Source organism: Cervus canadensis, chromosome 11 (genome assembly GCF_019320065.1).
Source record: "Cervus canadensis isolate Bull #8, Minnesota chromosome 11, ASM1932006v1, whole genome shotgun sequence".
Lineage (NCBI taxonomy): Eukaryota > Metazoa > Chordata > Mammalia > Artiodactyla > Cervidae > Cervus > Cervus canadensis.
Genome location: NC_057396.1, coordinates 25,168,209 through 25,187,270, shown reverse-complemented (window position 1 = coordinate 25,187,270; position 19,062 = coordinate 25,168,209). Strand labels below are relative to the sequence as shown.

The window sequence follows — 19,062 nt, the reverse complement described above, 5'->3', positions numbered from 1 at the left end:
CTCCCATCTGGGTGAGATGGGAGCCTTACAAGGCTTGGGAGCAAGGGAGTGACATGATCTGCCTTTGGTTTTACGAGCATCCTCTCAGAATGTCACTGTGTCTTTGTCTCCCCCCACCACCCTCCCACCCCATACTCACAGGCGCCCAAGAAGGAGCTGCAGAATGGCGTCATCCGTGGCTATCAGATCGGCTACCGAGAGAACAGCCCGGGCAGCAATGGGCAGTACAGCATCGTGGAGATGAAGGCCACCGGGGACAGTGAGGTCTACACCCTGGACAACCTCAAGAAGTTTGCCCAATATGGCGTGGTGGTCCAGGCCTTCAATCGGGCTGGCACAGGGCCCTCATCCAGCGAGATCAATGCCACCACCCTGGAGGATGGTGAGGGCGCCAGTAGAGGGTAATGGGTACAGATCTCAGCTGTGGGCAGAGCCACAGGGGTGCCAGGGAGGGCTGGGGGCCCTTCCCTGCTCCTGGGCCCCATCATCATCCTGTGGTACACACAGCCTCCCTGGATCCCTCCATCTCCTCTCACCCATTGGCTTCTCAAGGGATGCTTGGTCCGTTTAAGCCTCTGGGCCTCTCCATCCATTGGCTGGCTCTCTATCCATCACTTTCTAATGCTTTGCCCATTGGTCTGTCTATTGAGCTACTGATCTGTCTGAGTGCCTATCTGTGCATCTGCCTGACTCTGCATTCATCTTCTCCCTCTGCCCCTCATTCTGGCCCCTCACCCACCTCTCTCCCCAAGCTTTCCTCTACACTCTGGGTCCTATTTCCCCTCCTTTAGGCCCTCCAGGCTGGAAAAAGGACAGAAGCCAAGTTACCTCTGCACTTCTGAGCTAGAACCTGTCCACCATCTGTTTTAGGGACCTGAGACGAGACTGTGGAGTTACAAAATCCCAAGGTCCATGGACAGAGGATTTGGAGCCCAGTTTTAAAAACTGAATTCTTTGAGGATTGGAGAGGACTCCAACTTTGAGTGAATGATGGGGTTTCTCAGGCAGAGAGGGTTAAGAGGCAGCAGGAGCATGCCGCTCTCCAAGCACAGAGAAGAGCCCACTGTTACCCGAGCTTGTGCTAGGAAACGAAAGGAGACATGATCCTTGATACCCACCCCAAGAGATGGAGCCGGGCTGGTCACAGCCCCCCAAAAAGCAGAATAAATAGAGCTTCCTTCTTGATACCCCAGCCTAAGACCAAGAAATGGAATTAAAACCTGTCACTGAATCTGAGCCTTCCCCCAGCAAAGGGAGGGAACTGACTGCCCTGGAAACATAATGCCGTTGCCCCACGGGCATCGAGATACCCAGCATTCTACCATTAGAGATTCATTCCTTTTGCTAAGCAATGTCCTTTCCTATCTCATTCTCTCTGAAAATGCAGACACCCTTGGGAGGGAGGACGCATCAGGTCAGAAACACCAGAAAGTAGATTAACTCATGCCAGTTGTTCTTAATTTTGGCTACAAGTTGGAATTATCTGGGGAGTTTAAAAATCCTGACGCCTGGCCTCATCCCCAGAGATTTCCATTTAATTGCTCTGGGGCTCAAGCTAGGCTTTGAGAGGGAGCAGATGTCAGTGCACTGAGCCCCCGGGGAAAAGGGAGAACACAGAAGGAGGGAAAGGTGCATAGAATGCAGAGGTCCAGAGAAGCACCTGAGCTACACTACCACCAGCTCCCTCACCCCCTCCACCATCCCACACCCTCACCAGCCCATCAGTCACTGCCCATCCCCCACCGCCCCCATGCTGGCCACAGGCCTGGCTGGATAGAGGAAGACCAGCTTGTCACCATTACGTACCAGCGGTGCAATCCCAAGCAGTACTCTGACACAGTGCTTCTCAAACCTGAGCACACACAGAGGGTTGTAAACAGATTGCTGGGCCCTCCCCCAGAGTTCTGCTTGAGCAGGTCTGGGGTAGGAGCCAAAAATGTGCATGTCTAATAAATTCCCAGGTGATGCTGATGCTGCCGGTGCAGGGAGCACCTATGAGAACCCGAGCACTAATGGCCAGGTCATTGCCCATAAAAGGACCCAAGACTCACAGAGGTTATGAACCTGTCTAGAATTGCCCATCTGATGAAAAAGAGACCAGGTCAAAATCCAGACCTGACCCTGAATCCCATACTCTTTCTACTTCACCCTGTTGTTACCCTCTTGCTTGGGAGCGAGGCTGGATGCTGGACCAAATGACGTGGATGCAGGATGCTCAGGGAAGTCACCTGCAGGGGGAACAGTTGCCCCAAGTCCATATCAGCACGCCTGACCAAACACTAAACTCCATCCTCCAGGGCCATCCCAGGAAACAACCTGGCCAGGCCCACCCTTGGCTTCCATCCCACATCCCTTGCTTTTGAGGGGGCTACAGTGGGGGCTGGGATTACCCACGGGGAGAGATCAGCATGGGCTGTGGAGACATTTTCCAAACAAAGGAGGAGAGGGGAAGAAAGTTTCCAGCAGCATTTGCTCAGCAGTTTTTCATACTTAATTAAGGCCCTCGTTAGCCTGTCAGATCCTGATCGTTTCCTGGCAATATTAGCACTCCTCCTGGGGTATTCAAGGGCCCCTGCCTTAGCAATAGTGTCTTTTCCATAATTATATTACCTTCATTTTGTTCGAACGGGCGATCTGTATTAGTTTATTACACTGGGTCCCTAATTACATGGTGCTTATATTTTTACACCTAAGTAATATGAAACAATAATCATTCTCAGAGAGGATCGTTAGGATGATGTATTATCATTTAAATGCTCATAAAAATTAGAGTTGCCTCTTGTGGGGCAATGGGATCTAATTACCTTCCATCCAGCCTGCGCCTCCTTTCTCCCACTCAGAGCTAAGCAGACGTGGCCTTCCCCTTTGCCCCCAGCTCCTCGGAAACCAGGGCAAGTGCCACCAAAGTTGTCCCTGGCCAAGGGGGCTCCCTGGGGCCTGGTGTCGCCCCTGTCTCTCATCTCAGATGGGTGGGCTGCAGCTGGGCCACCCCCAGAGGCTGGGACTTAGGTTAGGTTCTCAGATGGAGAGGGTTAAAGGCAGGTGGGCCACCCAGGCTGGTCTTGATATTTTTCCCTCACCCAATGCATTTTTGTGTGTTGGGTGCAGGGACAATGGACAAAGTGTAATGATTCCAGAAGCCCTAAAGGTGTCTGAGGGACCTCTTCTCCCCGCCCCAGGGTTATTTGAGAGCCTCTTTCCTTCTTTTCCTTCCCCTCAGCTTGGCACAGGGGCAGGGACACACACGGCTGGCAGCCATCAGATAAGAGCATCAGTTGCAGCTCCGCACAGGGCTGGCTTGGTCTTCCACGTTCTGTTATGTTCAGCGGAGGTGGACCCCCAGGAGCTCATGCCCGGAGTGCATCACCTTCTTCCCTGGACACTTACCCAGAATCAGGAACATGCCAGCCAGAGCCCAGGAACCAAGCTGGAAAGATCTCCATTCACCCAAATCTCCAGGGAAGGAGACTGGCTTCCCTTCCCAGCCACCAGCCCAAACTCTCGAGACTCACTGAGTCAGGAGGGCCTCCCACTTGGGTAACCCGAGGTCCCTCTGGCCGGGCAGCAGGGTCCTGCCTGCACGTGGACGTTGTCCTGTTCCTCCCTAACCAGGCCCTTTGGCTCTCCCCTCCGCAGTGCCCAGCCAGCCCCCTGAGAACGTCCGGGCCCTGTCCATCACTTCCGACGTGGCCGTCATCTCCTGGTCGGAGCCCCCACGCAGCACCCTCAATGGCGTCCTCAAAGGCTATCGGGTCATCTTCTGGTCCCTCTACGTTGACGGGGGTGAGTCTGCTGGGGGTGGTGGCCAGCTCATGGGGTGAGAGGCAAGGGGTTGGTGGAGGCCCACACTTAGAGCTGAGCATCTTCCCGTGGGATGTCGAGCGGAAGCCCAGCCTCTCCCCTGCACCTGCTATCCCATGCCAGAGCCAGGGGCCAGAGTGAGAGGTGGTGTCCATGGTCACCTGCCCGGCGGGGACAGACATCAGCTGCCCCTGTTCAGCAGTATGTTGGGCAGTGGCTTAAGGGGTGAGAGGAACACATTGGCTTTTTTGATGGAATGTGTTGATATAAGGACTCTGTGGCCATGTCAGTCAGGAAATAGGTGGTAAACTCAAGTGGGGCAATTGAGACTTTAATGAAGGCGCTGCATTCAGAGGAGTGTGGAGGGATGTTGGGGCCCCGGGGACTAGCACCAGCAGGAAGCCGTCACTGCCTAGGACTGAGGGGCAAGAGGAGGAAGCAGGGTCCCTTGGCCAGACGGATGGCGAGGCCTGTGTTCTGTGCAGATGAGCTGCCCAGGACCTGGAGAAGAGTGAAGAAGGTTGCACAGTGGAGCTGGGGGTAGGGATGGCAGAGGGAGGAGAGCCAAGACAGTGGCCCAACCCTTTGGGCGCCTTCCTTCCCACGGGACGGGCTAGTGTAGCCCCGCAAACACAGCAGCCCCTGCCCAGTGGTGCAGCAGAGCTCTGGACCAGGAAGTCATGCCAGCCAGAGGCCCAGCATCCCAAACCGTGGGCGTGAGTTTGCTCGCCACACCCTGAGCCTTCTGCCACTGGTCGCCTGACCCGCTCCTTCTCTCCTGGAGGACCTGGGACTCCAGCTCACAGCCAGCCCTCTGGGCCAGCTGCCCTCCCCGCCCCTCACCTGGGTTCTGGTGCACCCAGAGGCACTGCTGACAGGAATTCTCTCTCCCGGCCACACCTCCACCTTCTCCTCCAGGAGTGCGGAGGCCTGCAGGTCTTCCAGGGCCTTATGCGATGAGATGGCCTCACCTATCTGTGCTGAGCCACAAAAGGGAAGGGCCCTCATTTTCCAGAGCTTGCTCCCCCTTTTCGAACCCTGTGGCTCCCCAGCTCAGCCCTCGGGTGGGCAAGGCATCAGCCTCACTAGTCTCCAAAGGCCACTGAATTAATCGATGGCCAGGCTGCCCTCCTCCTGGGTCTTTCTCTGGCTCTAGTCCTGGACAGGTCCCTCCTGGTTTCTGACCTCCTGGAAAAGGAAAGTCCCACTTCTCAGGCCTCCGAGGGCCCCCTCCACTGACCCAGAGTCCCCTGAGGCTGGGTCTGGAGTCCTCACCCTCTGGACCCTGGCAGACTATGGCTGGTCCCTGGCTAGGCCCGAGACCAGGCCTCTGCCTGTGCCGGGTCCCTGGCGAGGCGCCAGGGTAGGTTTGCTGGTACTTGTCTTCTGCACAGCCTGTCCTCAGCTGGTGTCTGGGGCTGTTTTCTAAAAAAAAAAAAACCCAGTAGTCTCAGGGGGAGGGTTGTCAGCTCAGAAGCCTCTTTCCTCCTCCTGAGACCCTGGCTGTCCCACGGGACGCTCTCCCTAAGCTCTTCTTCAGCGTCTACAGCAAGTTCTTGGCAGATTCAGGGTGACGGGTTCTCGCTGAGCCCGAGGAAGGCCTGGCCCTCCCAGCCACGGCTGTCACTCCAGCAGCCTCGCCCATATCTGCAAGGACATCTTTGCAGACAAGATGTCCTTGATGTTTGAGGAAGGGAATGGGGCCTTAACCCCTTATCCTCTCGAGAGTTCAGGGTGCCGGTCCAGGAGCGGTCATGTGCAGGGCAGGCATCCCCAGCCTGTCCCAGGTCATGCCACCTGGATCCATCGCCTATGAGAGCTGAGAGCCCAAGGAGGTGTCAACTTCAAGAGCGGTCACAACCTGAAAGTTGAGAGTTATTAATAATTCGAGTGGGAATTTTTAGGACTTCAATCCTGGGAGACAGCATCTCAAGTAGCCCTGAGAGAACTGCTCCAAGGAGGTGGGCGGAGGTTATAAAGAAGTTTCGCCACGAAGACCAGGTAGCCTGAAGGTCAAAAGTATTTTTGTGAATGAAAGAAAGCTGGATATTCCAAGTTAAGGAATTTAGCCCTTTTCTGTGTATGGGAAGACAGAAGAGTCTGGACTCAAGGAAATCATCCCTTTCATATGCAACTCACTATCCTGCATTTTTTTACATCCTGAGTTCCTCAGTGTTTACTGTAGGGAGTGGCTGCAACCTGAGATCTGCCATATCACCCAGGTATTCTCTTTCCTGAGTGCCTTCAGGGCTCAGGGATTCAGTTTTGGAGGGCTAGAATGGTGATTGTGAAATCCTTGTTTACTGATATGGTAGGAAATAGTCCATTTTTCAGAGGTGCTGGGCAGCCAAGAGAAACAGCTGCCCACTGTCCACCTGGCCGAGGCTCCTTCTGGGTCCAAGTCACTCCTGGGGTCCCTCACATGGAAAGAGGGGTGGGTGGAGGACAGGGAAGTGAAGCTTGGAGAGATAAAGAGGTAACTATTTTATAGGGAGAGTATTAAGTTGAATTTGGTACAGCGTTGACTAGGGGCTGAGGCCCGGCTGGCATTTGTGGGTCACCCTGGTTGTGCCACTTGGGGAGAGACACGGCCTGGGAGCAGTGTCTCAAGTCTGCAACCATGACCTTGAGGTGAAAGGTCCCCCTTGTTGCCACCACCATGGAGTCAAGGTCCAAGCCCAGGCTGGTGGAGGGGCAGTGGCTGGGGGACCGTGGCCTGGCCTGGCCGGCCTGGGCCGCACTCAGGATGCGCATGTCTGGCAGAGTGGGGCGAGATGCAGAACATCACCACGACGCGGGAGCGGGTGGAGCTGCGAGGCATGGAGAAGTTCACCAACTACAGCGTGCAGGTGCTGGCCTACACCCAGGCCGGGGATGGCGTGCGCAGCAGCGTGCTCTACATCCAAACCAAGGAGGACGGTGAGTGCGCACCTCCCGCCCGGCCCCGCCTCGGCACTCGGGGCCAGCTCCCAGGACTTGTTGCTCCAGCCTTCCACTGCTCACCCCACCCACAGTTAAGGGGGAGAGCAGAGCCCCATCCTTTCTCCTATCCCTTCGTTCTCTGTAGAGTGACTCATTGGAAAAGACCCTGATGCTGGGAAAGATTGAAGGCAAAAGGAGAAGAGAGTGGCAGAGGATGAGATGGTTAAATAGCAGCACCAGCTCAGTGGACATGAACTTGAGCAAACTCTGGGAGATAGTGAAAGACAGGGAAGCCTGGCGTGCTGCAGTCCATGGCATTTCAAAGCGTCAGACATGACTTAGCAACAGAACAACCAGGGTGACTTTGAGAATTCTGGGAGCGCTGCTTTGGAATAATACAGCTTACCACAGGTGGTGGTGAAGTGCCCCAGGACTCATGCCTAAACATACAAGCCACCGTAACCCCCTCCCCTGCAGCATTGGGGTCAGAGGCCAAATACAGCCTCTCCTCCCACCCCCATCCCAAGAGCATCCTCTTTGTGGCATTTGCTCCCCTGCAGGGTTCAGCCTGGCCTCCTCTGGATACAGATGGTTGGGGATGCCGGGAATGGGAACATCACCCAGGTTAGGGACTTGGCAATCACACTGCAGAGGCCCCAGAATGAATGGGCCAGGCCCTGGACTCTGGTGGGTGTGTAGTTGGGGGGACACTCTCAGGACTGGGATGTGCCTGCATTTGGATCTGTGATCTCAAAGCCCTGCCTGCTGAGGGCAGAACTGGAAGAAAAGGGAGATAAGGAGCCAAACCTCCAGGGTAGAGTGATGCAGTCAGATGGGAGAGGCTGGAAGCTGAGTCAGCCCAAGAGTGATCAGGTCCAGACAAGGGTCAGACTTCCCACCCAAGTCAGAGCTGTACCCCTCAAGGGGCCTCACTGGGGACAGGAGGTACCATATGTGACCCTTTGCCGCTCTGGGCCCCTCGTCCACTTCCTTCCTCACCCCACCAACCCCAACACTTAATCGATTCTAATTCTCCTCAGCCAGGTGCAATGTGGTTAAAGAGTCAATTGATGTGACATGCCTTGCATCCAGTGGGTGCTTCATAAACAGTAACCAAGGTTGGCATTTTGGCCTCTTTCCAACTCAGCCTTGGTTTTTCCAAAGGATACAGAGACCCCTGGTCTAGGTTCTACCCAGACAATTTGGCAGAAGGAGCTGGAGGGGTGAGAGGAGTTACAATGGGGCAACTCAGGCTGGGAGTGGACTTCTCCCAGTGCAGACCAGCTTGGTGACTTGACGATGGGACTAACTGTGATTAATGCTCCCCACTCTCCCTAAGCCCCTCCCTTTCCATCAGATCAGCCCCTTCCCCCCACTTAAGCTCTTAGCAATTAAATATTTACCAACCTGCCTGCCCTACTTTTCCTGTCATTAATCCCCGCATCAAGGTTTCCTGGGACAGCTCCAGGCAGAGCCACCTGCTCTTGTGTGGAGACCTACCGGGGATGGTGCTCGGAGCCTGGCCCCTTTCAGGGCCTCAGGGATACACATACACACTGGCACCTTCCTGGCCTCTAGAAATTAACCACCCAGACCTCCAGACTTTCTTGCATCCTATTCTGATACAATGGGCTGCCCAGGAGGCTCAGTGGAAAAAGAATCCACCTGCCAATCAAGAGACTTGGGTTCAATCCCTGGGTCAGGAAGATCCCCCAGAGAAGGAAATAGCAACCCACTCTAGTATTCTTGCTTGGGAAATTCCATGGACAGAGGAGCCTGGTGGGCTATGGTTCATGGGGTCACAGAAGAGTTGGACATGACTTTGTGACTAAACATCACGACAACTCCAAAGGCCTGAGTTATAAGCATCTCCACATGCTTGACTGACCAAGATGAGACCCATGAGGGAACCCAAAGTCGAGAAGCACAACCCTCCCTCCAGGAAGCTGACCCCACCCTAGAGCTGCCCGTGGAGTCACAGGGGCACACACAGCAGGGGCCAGGGTCCTAAGGTGGCAGCTTTACGGGGTGGGAGGAGCAGATATGGATGCCCCAGCCCTGCCACTCATTGGCAGGTCACTAACAGCTCTGCCCCTCAGTTTCCTCATGATAAAATGGGGACAGTGCCTCATCTAGGTGTTGTAAGAAACAGCCTAACCATAGAATCTTTTCTAAAATGTCAAGTGCTGGCAAATGGTAGTTGGTTTACAGCTGCCCAGAGCTGGCAATGAAATGACTGCTTCTGGTGGACCCAGGTGCCCTTGGGGGAAGCCTAAGCCAAAAGGAACCCACTGTCAGATGAGGTCTCATCCAGAACAATGGTCATAACTTGACGTGTGTGATGTGCCATCAAAAGCGTGATTTAACCTTCAATACCTGGCTTCCCAGGTGGTAAAGAATGGTAATAGTAAAGAATTTGCCTCCCAGTGCAAGAGTAACAGGTTTGATTCCTGGATTGGGAAGATCCCCTGGAGGAGGAAATGGTATCCCACTCCAGTATTCTTGCCAGGAGAATCTCATGGACAGAGGAGCCTGGCAGGCTACAGTCCATGGAGTCGCAAAGAGTCAGACACGACTCGCATCTGAGCAGCAGCAGCAACCTTCCAATAGCCCTTTGGGGAGGTTATTATTTCCATTTTAGAGATGAGAAAACGGAGGCCTCGAGAGCTAAAACAACTTGCTGCAGGTCCCAAAACTGATGGGTGGCAAATGAGAGATTTCCTGCCTCCCCAACCTCTATGCTTTTCATCACACCATTTGTATCAGTTAGGAAGCTTTTGGTTGTGAGTAATGCAACTAAAAAAAGATTGAAGCAATAAGCACATTTATTATCACACGTAACAAGAAGTCTTGAGTAGGGCAGCTCCGGGGTTGGGTAACTCACTGGTTCCCATCTTTTCTGCTCTGCCATCCTCAGCCTGTCAGCTGTTCCTCCCATGATTTCAAGATGCCTGCAGCTCCAGGCATCACGCCAGACACGACAGAGTTCAGAGTGAGAGAAGCAGTCTCTTCCTATGGGCGTGCGTCTCTTGGGAGTAAAAGAAACCTTTCCCAGAAACCCCCTCAACAGACTTATGCTCATTTCCCATCAACAACAGCAGGGCAATATGCCTCTCGCGAAGCCAGTCACTGAGAGGAGAATGGAATTATCATGGCTGACTTACTCTAAGCTTGGTAAATCCTCTGGTGTAGGTGATGGAGACAGCTTTCTCTGAAGGGTGGAGGAGCACGGGTCACCCAAGCAAGGGTGAGACTCTGTTTGCAAGGAACATGGAGGAATGATGGCAGAGGGTAGGCAGGCAAGCATGCCCACCCCACCCTTACTGCTCCGCCGCCACCAGGCTCTGCAATTTTTAGGTAGCAGTCATCACAGTTATCACTCAACTGACTTGGAAAGCTGACAGATCCACATTCTAGTTCCATCTCTGCCATGGCACCTTGGACAAATATCCTGATCAGAAGACACTGCCACTTCCTACACACCGCCCCTACCAGGCCCCCTCAGGATTTTGCCAAAGGAAAAAAAAATTGACAGAGAATTTAGAGAAAAGCAAGTAAAATGCAAGCATATCAATTCAAGCTCACTTCTTAAGTCCAGATCTCTCGGTCTGAGCTTGGTTTCAGGCTGGCTTGGCTATACTCAAATTCATTAGCTCGAAACCTCTTGCCTGCTGCTCATCTGCTCTGTGACTACCAGACCTATCTATATGGCCTCAGAGTGCAAAGTTGGGCTGGATTTTAGACCACTTTAAAGGTTTTTAACTGAGGAAGAGGCATGAACTAGATGATAACTCTTGTAGAAGCATGGAGGATTGGTCATAGGAAGGGAAGAGGGGATAAGGACTGGGGTGGGAAAGGCCTCTTAGAACCTGTGGGCCTCTAGGCAGAGAAAAGGAGGGTGTGTGGAAGGGCAGCAGCAGTGAGGATGAAGGGAGGAGGAGGGACAGGTTTAGGGAAACATATCAAAGGGATTCCACTTCCAGGAATGGTAGCGAGTGTAATTCCAATCCACTCTCCTCCTTGCTGAGGACACTAGGAAATCGGAATAAAATATTTTTAAATACTTGCTTGAAGGTAATCAGAGGGTTGGCAGGAAAGTGAAGAGTTACTGGGCCAGGATCCAAGGAGAATAGAGGCCCAGGAGGTGATCCTGGTATTTGGGGCAGCTCTTCCCCTGGGGGATGTTTGCTGAGTCTAGAGGCAGTGACTGAGAAACTGAGCAGGTCCAGAAAGACATGAATTGGGGGCCAGGGCCTGCTACGGTGTGTGGGTCTGTCTGGTGAACCCTCCTCTGCTCCCCACCCCAGCCTACTTTGATTTGAGATTATGAAGGGCAGAACTCTAAGATTAAAAGTGGACCAAAAGTAAACAGCTCAGCCTCAGATCATCTCAGTCCTAGAAATTAGATTGAGGTGACCTCAGGTTGCTAGTGTCCCAGATTGCAGGTGGCTGTTGGAAGCACACATGAATTCTCTCTTTAGGACAATTATATCATCTGAGACCTCAAATTATTTCCGCAAACAATTTTGCAAACAATGTGTCTGGCATACAATAAAAACAATGGGGACAATGTGAACAAAAGCCAGCAGAAAAAGACAAAAGCAGCAGCTCTGCAAGAGTTCCAAATGGGTTTCATCAAATATAGACTTTAAAATAACTATTCTTAACAATTTAAATTTTAAGAGCATTGGAAGCTATGGAATAAAAAATCTAGAAACAAAAACTACTAATATCTGAACTTAAGAACTCACTAGATGGGCTTAATAACAAATTAGACACAGCTGAAGAGACAACTAGTGAACTAGAGGATAGGTCAAGAAGATAATATCAAATGAAGCACAAAAAGACGAATGATTGGAAAATAAAAGAGCAAATAAGACACAGAGCAGTGATTTTCAAACTTTACTGTGCATACAAATCACTTGGGGAATCATGTTAAAATTTAGATTCTGATTTAGTAGGTCTAGGGTGCAACCTGAGATTTTGCATCTCTAACATGCTCCCAGGTGACACTGCTGCTAATCCATGGACCACATTCTGAATATCAAGGACATGGAAGATGTGAGAAGATATCCCAAAGAACAGGATAAAGAGAATGGAGCAGAAGATAAAACGTCTGAAAACTTTTCAAAGCTGTGAAAGATATCAAGCCCAAATGCAAGACGCTCTACAACCTTCACAAGGAATAACTTAAAGTCCACACCTAGGCTTATCATAATAAAGCTACTGAAAAATAAACAGGTAGAGAAAAATCTTAAAAGCAACCAGAGGATGAAAAAACCAGTTACCTTCAAAGGAGCAAAAATAAGACTGTCAGCTAACTTATCAGAAACAGTAGAAGTCAGAAAACAATACAATGGTATATTTAAAGTGTGTATGAAAAAAAAAAGTAGTTATCAATCTGTAACTTTATACCTTTCAAAAATATTTTTCAAGATTAAGATGAAATAAAGACATTTTCAGACAAACAAAAACTGAGAAAACTTATCACCAACATAGCTGCCCTGAAAGAAATACTAAAGGGTATTCTTTAACTAGAAGGAAAAGGATCCAAGATAGAAGACCAATGATGTGGGAAGAAATGAAAGAAGAGCAATTAATGGTGAATATATGGGTAAATTGAAATCAATATTGGTTGCATAAAATGATGATGATGTAATCACCTTGAAAGGAGTGTCTAAATATTTACAGAAATAAAATATATAACAATGGCATGTAAATTGAGAGATAGTAAAGGGAAATTCTAAGCCCTTGCATTATCTGAGAAGAAAAGTGGCAGTTATTAGACTTTGTTAAGTCAGAGACTCACATTATAATCTAAAAGTTATGAAAGAGTGCATAATAGCAAAACTAATAGAAGGGGGAAACAGAGTTTCTTTTAATACACAATCCAAAGGAGGGCACAAAGGAAAATAGAAAGTAAAACAATAGGTGGGACAAATAGAAAATATTCAGTAAGGTGGGATAGTTAAACACAAATGTATCAGTAGTGAGAAAAATTGGCTAAATTCTCCAGTTAAAAGATAAAGACTGCCAGACTGGCTGGCAGTGAAACAAAACTCAAATATGTGCTGTTTATAGGAGACATCAAAAACATAAAGGTGTAGAAAAGTTAAGCATCGAAAAAGATAAAAGATATACCATACAAAACTAAGAGAAAACTGGAATATTAATATCAGACATAGTATGCTTTAAGGCAAAAATCATTCTTAGAAGGACACTTTTGTTATGATAAAAGACTTAATTTACCAGGCAAATAAAACAGTTCTAAATTTTTATGAACCTAATTACATAACCTCAAAATACACAAAAACAAAAACCAACAGAACAACAAGGATAAATAGATAAATCTACAATCATGGTGGGAGATTTCAACATATTTCTCTTAATAACTGGTAAGAAAAAAGTGTTCAAGGACAGGGAAGACTTGAACACTGCAGTTACCCCAGTGACACCCACCCCCTGCACCCCAGAACAGCAGAGACCTCTAGCAGAAGTAAATGGCAAGGCTGTAGTAATGAGGAAGGGCAGAGTCAAGGATGACTGCCAGCTTCTGGGCTCAGGCCCCTGGATGGGTGATGATACTGTTTCTAATTATTTTATTTAACCTAGCATTGTTGACCACTTATTAGATTTTTAAAAATTGAGGTAGGTGCTGAAAGCTGAGAGCCCAGGAAGGGAGTGCAAAAGTACTAATTGTTACAATTTATGGAGTGTCTTCTGTGTTAGGCACCATGCCAGGTGCTTTATCTTAATTAGCACTGATTCTCACTGCAAACCTTTAATGTGGTTGTTTTGTCCATATAGATGGGGAAACTGAGGCTCAGAGAGATAAAATAAGTTGAATAGGACACCATCACCATTTTCAAAGGCGCATAAAAGCTCCCAGGAGAGAAGACAAGTCACAGCAATACAAGGAAAAAATGAAGAAAGGAGAATATGGGCTGGAAACAGGATGCTGCTAGCCTCCAGGCCCTGGGGTCCCAGCCAGGCCAGGCAGGCCCAGACATGGGAGCAAGGGGAGGTCACAGTCCATATGGCTCAGATCCACTCGAGATGGGTTTCTCAGCCAATTCTAAAGTAGACTTTCCCTCCTGAAAAGAGAAAGAGCCTTGCCAGCACCCCAAGGGCAGTACCCTGAGTCCCTGGCAGGAAACACAGTCACCACCGGCTGACCCCTGACCTTTGACCCTCAGGAGGAGGCCGGCTCTGTGAGTCTCTAGAGTCCCCAGCCTCAAGGAGCTCATGGGCCAAAAGGAGCAAAGTGACCAGTGTATTTGGCCTAAATACAAGCTTAGTTAGTAGAGCATTGGCTCGGGGATTAGGTTAGGATCACTGGAATTAAGATGAATTCCTTATGGGTTCTGTTTCTTTCCTGTGTATCTTAAGTTCTTGGTTCTGGCCAAAGAGTTCTGCAGCTGGCCACTCACAAGGCCTTCATCTCAGAGACTTTGTTCCAAGCCCCTAATGATCACCTTTATCCTCTCACCTGTTTGCCATGCTAGAACCTCCTCTTTTAAACCAGAGTTCAAAGATGCCTCCTTCAGGAAGCTCTCCCAGATTAATCTGCCTTAGTCTCTCCACCCTGTCATTGTTTCCTAAAGGTTTTGTTCCTCCATTCTCTAAACTGACCCCACCTTCCCCTGCTCAGTTCCAGGTCCCCCCGCTGGCATCAAAGCTGTTCCTTCATCCGCCAGCAGTGTGGTCGTGTCATGGCTCCCCCCAACCAAGCCCAACGGGGTGATCCGCAAGTACACCATCTTCTGCTCCAGCCCCGGGTCTGGCCAGCCGGTAAGTGGGCCCAGGGCTGAATGTTGAGCAGGACAGGAGAAAAGGAAAGTACCCCATAGATCAGCTGCTTCTGGGCCAAATCCTGGGGCTGCTTATATCTGTGTTTCTACTTGATTCATGGATAAGTATGGGCACCAGTCACCCAAAAGTGGTTGAAGCCTTACCCAAGTCCATCTTGCGTCAGTCCTCCGTTCCAGGGCCTGCAAGATTATCACAAGCCCTGGAGGCTTATTTGAGTAGGGGTCTCCTTCAAGCAGGTGGGAGAGGGAGGACAGGGCCTCGGCTCTTCTGGTCTGGCTGACCAAGGAAGCTCCTAGCAGATCCCAGAGCTCTGGACTGAGCACTCGCTAGCCCATGGCTTTTGGAGTTGAATCAGCTTTTCAGCATGGTCAGTCTGGGCTTAGAGGGCTGCTGGAGCACTGCCCCAAGAGGCCCTCTCGGCATGGATCCAGTTTAGGAGGGGAAAAGATGGGAGACAGTTGGGAGAAGGCCAGGGCATCTCTCTCTGGGCACTGCCTGCCCAAACCTGGGAGTGTAAAGTAAGGAGCCCCCTGGCACTGGGGTGCAGTTTGGGGGGAGGGGTTGGCCCCTGCCCTCCACCAAGGGCTGCTAAGAGGGAGGAGAGGGTGAGGGCAGGTACTGGGGGCTATGCACCCACATCCCATAACAGGCATCCTCCCCTCTGCCCCTTTGCTTACCTCCAGCCACTCAATCACAGAGTTCTGCTGGGTGGCTGATCTGTAGTATACCTGTTCCAGTTGTGAGAGCAGGTGCAAAGAAACATGTGCCCTTGGGATGCCTCCAGGCTAATGAGGGGGGCAGAGGGGGTGCTTCCGGGGTGGGGGTGTGAGTACTGTTGAGAGATGTGCTCAGGATGGGGGAGATCAGGGAGCAGCAGCAGGCCGGCTTCTCCCTCTATCAGCAACTAGTGATGTGACGGCAGCCCCAGCACCTGCAGATGAGCTTCTGACAGCCTAGAAAGCTGCCCTGAAATTGCTCGGTAATTGTGTCATCATCTCGTCCTCCGCTCTCCGCTTTCCTGTGGTCTTTCTGAATTACCCTCTGAGCCATAGGCAGCCCCGCTCCTCGCCAGTGAGGCCATAGTTTTATTCCCAGAGGAGAAGCCCAGTAATGTCTTTTCAGTGACTCTGCCCCCTCCTCTCCATCCTCACCGTCACTGTCTCACACACAGGAAAGTACACATATGATGACTATACAACTCCATGAATTTTCATAGCACTTCCAGGCACTGAGTGGGAGGATTTCCAGAGCAGGAAACAGGGCAACACCCCAGAAGGTCACCACCCTCCCCCTACGGGTGTAACCATCATCCTGACTTCAGATTAATACTATATAAAGTACAAATACACAACATATATGGGCTTCCCAGTTGGCTTAGTGGGTAAAGAATCTGCCTGCAATGCAGGAGACTCGGGTTCAGTCCCTGGGTCGGGAAGATCACCTGGAGCAGGGCATGGAAACCCACTCCAATATTCTTGCCTGGAGAATCCCGTGAACAAAGGAGCCTGGCAGGCTACAATCCATGGGGTCTCAAAATGTTGGACATGACTGAAATGACTGACCACACATGCATGCATGCATTTTATGTGTGTGTGTGTGTGTGTGTATATATATATATATATGCATGCATTTTATGTATGTATACATGCATGCATTTTATATATATATATATATATATATATAAAAAATTTGCCTGGCTTCTTTGACCCAACATTAGTTTGAGTTTGTGAATTTCATCCATATTGTTGTGTGTGGTTAGAGATTATTCACTTTCACTTCTGTATAGTTTTCAATTACATGTATATATCACAAGTTATTTATAATTATCCATTGACAGGCATTTGAATAGTTTTCCCTTTGGGGCTATTGCAGTTGGTGCTATTGTGAACTCCATGTCTCTTGGTGGTCTTGTGTATATATTCCCATTGGGCCTGTGAAGGGAACTGCTGGGTCATGGGGTCTGCAGATGTTAGGTTGAGAACTCTGTCATTGTTGGAGGGGTGTGGGCCAATTTCCAATTAACGTGTTCAGGGGTGTCCTCTGCCCCTCTTTCCCCCCTCCTCCTGCCCCTCCCCCACACACACCTTTCGGGCTCTTTTTACATTAGGCTGGTCACCATTCTGGACACCTGCTCTGCCTTTCACACCCTTGTACCTCTGCCCCTACTGATCCTACCACCCACGGCATGTTCTTCATCCTCTAGCACACGCTGAATGCATTAAACGGCAGTTACCTGCTCACTCACCTGTCTCCCACACTGGTCTGTGGGGCCCTGTGAGGACAAGGGCAGCATCTTTTCATCTTCAGGTCCCCAGCTGTAGAACACTGTGCCTGGAACATCCTTGTCCCAGGACATACATTTGATGAATGAATTGCTAGCAGCCTGGCAATTGTGAAATCTTAGACATTGGGCAAGTTTCCCTTCATAAACTGATGAGAGGGTGGAAACTCCTTCTCCAGCTTGGGTCTGTACGCTCATTACCTCCTCTGATAATGAAGTCTTTCAAAGAGATTGGTGTCTGGGAGCAGAGCATCCTCATTAACTCAGTCTGCAAGAGCCCCGATCCACGGGTGGGGGACACCTCTCCCAGGCTCCAGAGCAGAGCTCCGGTCCCCATGCCCTCCTCCTGCTACTGCAGACCCGGGGACCCTCCCTCCTTCCTCTTCACGTCCTCAGCATGGAGGAACCACCTCTCTCCTGGGGGTGGGGGGGCAGATGTGCTGGTGTGATGAACACTCACTTCAGCCATGTTGCAAAGCAGGGACTGAGCTGAACAAGGGGCCAGGGGACCTAACCACCACTTGTGATTATGGGATGCGATAGTTTTGCAGAAATATACTCCAGGTCCCAAGCAACTGCATCACAAATCCATTTATGAAAGAGCTCCAGGATTGACGGCACACTTGTGTACATGGGGTGAGGCAAAACCGTGGGAATGAGTGTGGGCCTAGGCCACTGCACATGTGTCTGAGTCTGAGTGTGTGCATACATACTGGAGTGCATGACCTTGTGTGTGCAGAATTCTCAGAATAGATGTGGGAAACTGCATTAGGTGCAGGATACCAGGAATGGAATTACACCCTGGGGCTGGCCAGGGCTGGCCAGAGCTGCATTGAGTCCTGTTAGATGTGTTTCCAATTTAATACATTTGCTGATTTTCCCTGATTATCAAAATAATACAATTTTATTGTAGAAAATTCTCTAAATATACAAAAGAATAGAGAAGAAAGTAAAAATTACTTGCATTCTCACTCTCTAAAGATAAACACTGGTAATGTGTTGATGTATAATCTTCCAGTCTTTGACCTGCACATACAATATGATTTTGTTTTGGTTTTTTACAAAATTAAAATAAAAATTAAAAAATAAAAAAATAAAAAAAAATAAAAATTTACAAAGTGTTATATAATCTGCATTTTTTTTTAATTTTATTTTTTTTTAATTTATTTATTTATTTTACTTTACAACATTGTATTGGTTTTGCCATACATTGACTTGAATCCGCCATGGGTGTACATGTGTTCCCCACCCTGAACCCCACTCCCACCTCCCTCCCCATCCCATCCCTCTGGGTCATCCCAGTGCACCAGCCCCGAGCACCCTGTCTCATGCATCGAACCTGGACTGGCAATTCGTTTCACATATGATAATTTACATGTTTCAATGCCATTCTCCCATATCATCCCACCTCACCCTCTCCCACAGAGTCCAAAAGACTGTTCAATACATCTGTGTCTCTCTTGCTGTCTCACATACAGGGTTATCATTACCATCTTTCTAAATTTCGTATATGTGTGTTAGTATACTGCATTGGTGTTTTTCCTTCTGGCTTACTTCACTCTGTATAATAGGCTCCAGTTTCATCCACCTCATTAGTACTGATTCAAATGTATTCTTTTTAATGGCTGAGTAATATTCCATTGTGTATATGTACCACAGCTTTCTTATCCATTCGTCTGCTGATGGACATCTAGGTTGCTTCCATGTCCTGGCTATTATAAACAGTGCTGTGATGAACATTGGGGTACACGTGTCTCTTTCAATTCTGGTTTCCTCAGTGTGTATGCCCAGGAGTGGGATTGCTAGGTCATATGGCAGTTCTATTTCCAGTTTTTTAAGGAATCTCCACACTGTTCTCCATAGTGGCTAGACTAGTTTGCATTCCCACCAACAGTGTAAGAGGGTTCCCTTTTCTCCACACCCTCTCCAGCATTTATTGCTTGTAGACTTTTAGATAGCAGCCATTCTGACTGGCATGTAATGGTACCTCATTGTGGTTTTGATTTGCATTTCTCTGATAGTGAGTGATGTTGAGCATCTTTTCATATGTTTGTTAGCCATCTGTACGTCTTCTTTGGAGAAATGTCTCTTTGGTCCACATAATCTGCATTTTTTTATGTAGTATATGTAGGCACTTTTCTACACCATCAAATATTCTTTTTATTGAAATAGAGTTGACATCAAATATTCTTTTAAAATATTATCTTGAGTGCCTGTATGTACATAATCTATTCAACCAGTCCCTG

The 19,062-nt window shown here is 49.5% G+C and overlaps 1 protein-coding gene across 1 annotated transcript in view; it reads left to right on the top strand.

The window, feature by feature from the left end:
• Positions 1-19,062, top strand: part of DSCAML1 (DS cell adhesion molecule like 1) — a 365,655-nt gene that overhangs the window by 328,488 nt on the left and 18,105 nt on the right. The window contains exons 17-20 of the mRNA XM_043481523.1: positions 142-382; positions 3,637-3,783; positions 6,565-6,720; positions 14,375-14,514. Coding sequence (XP_043337458.1) covers positions 142-382; positions 3,637-3,783; positions 6,565-6,720; positions 14,375-14,514 — 684 coding nt within the window. The remainder of the gene's footprint in view (positions 1-141; positions 383-3,636; positions 3,784-6,564; positions 6,721-14,374; positions 14,515-19,062) is intronic.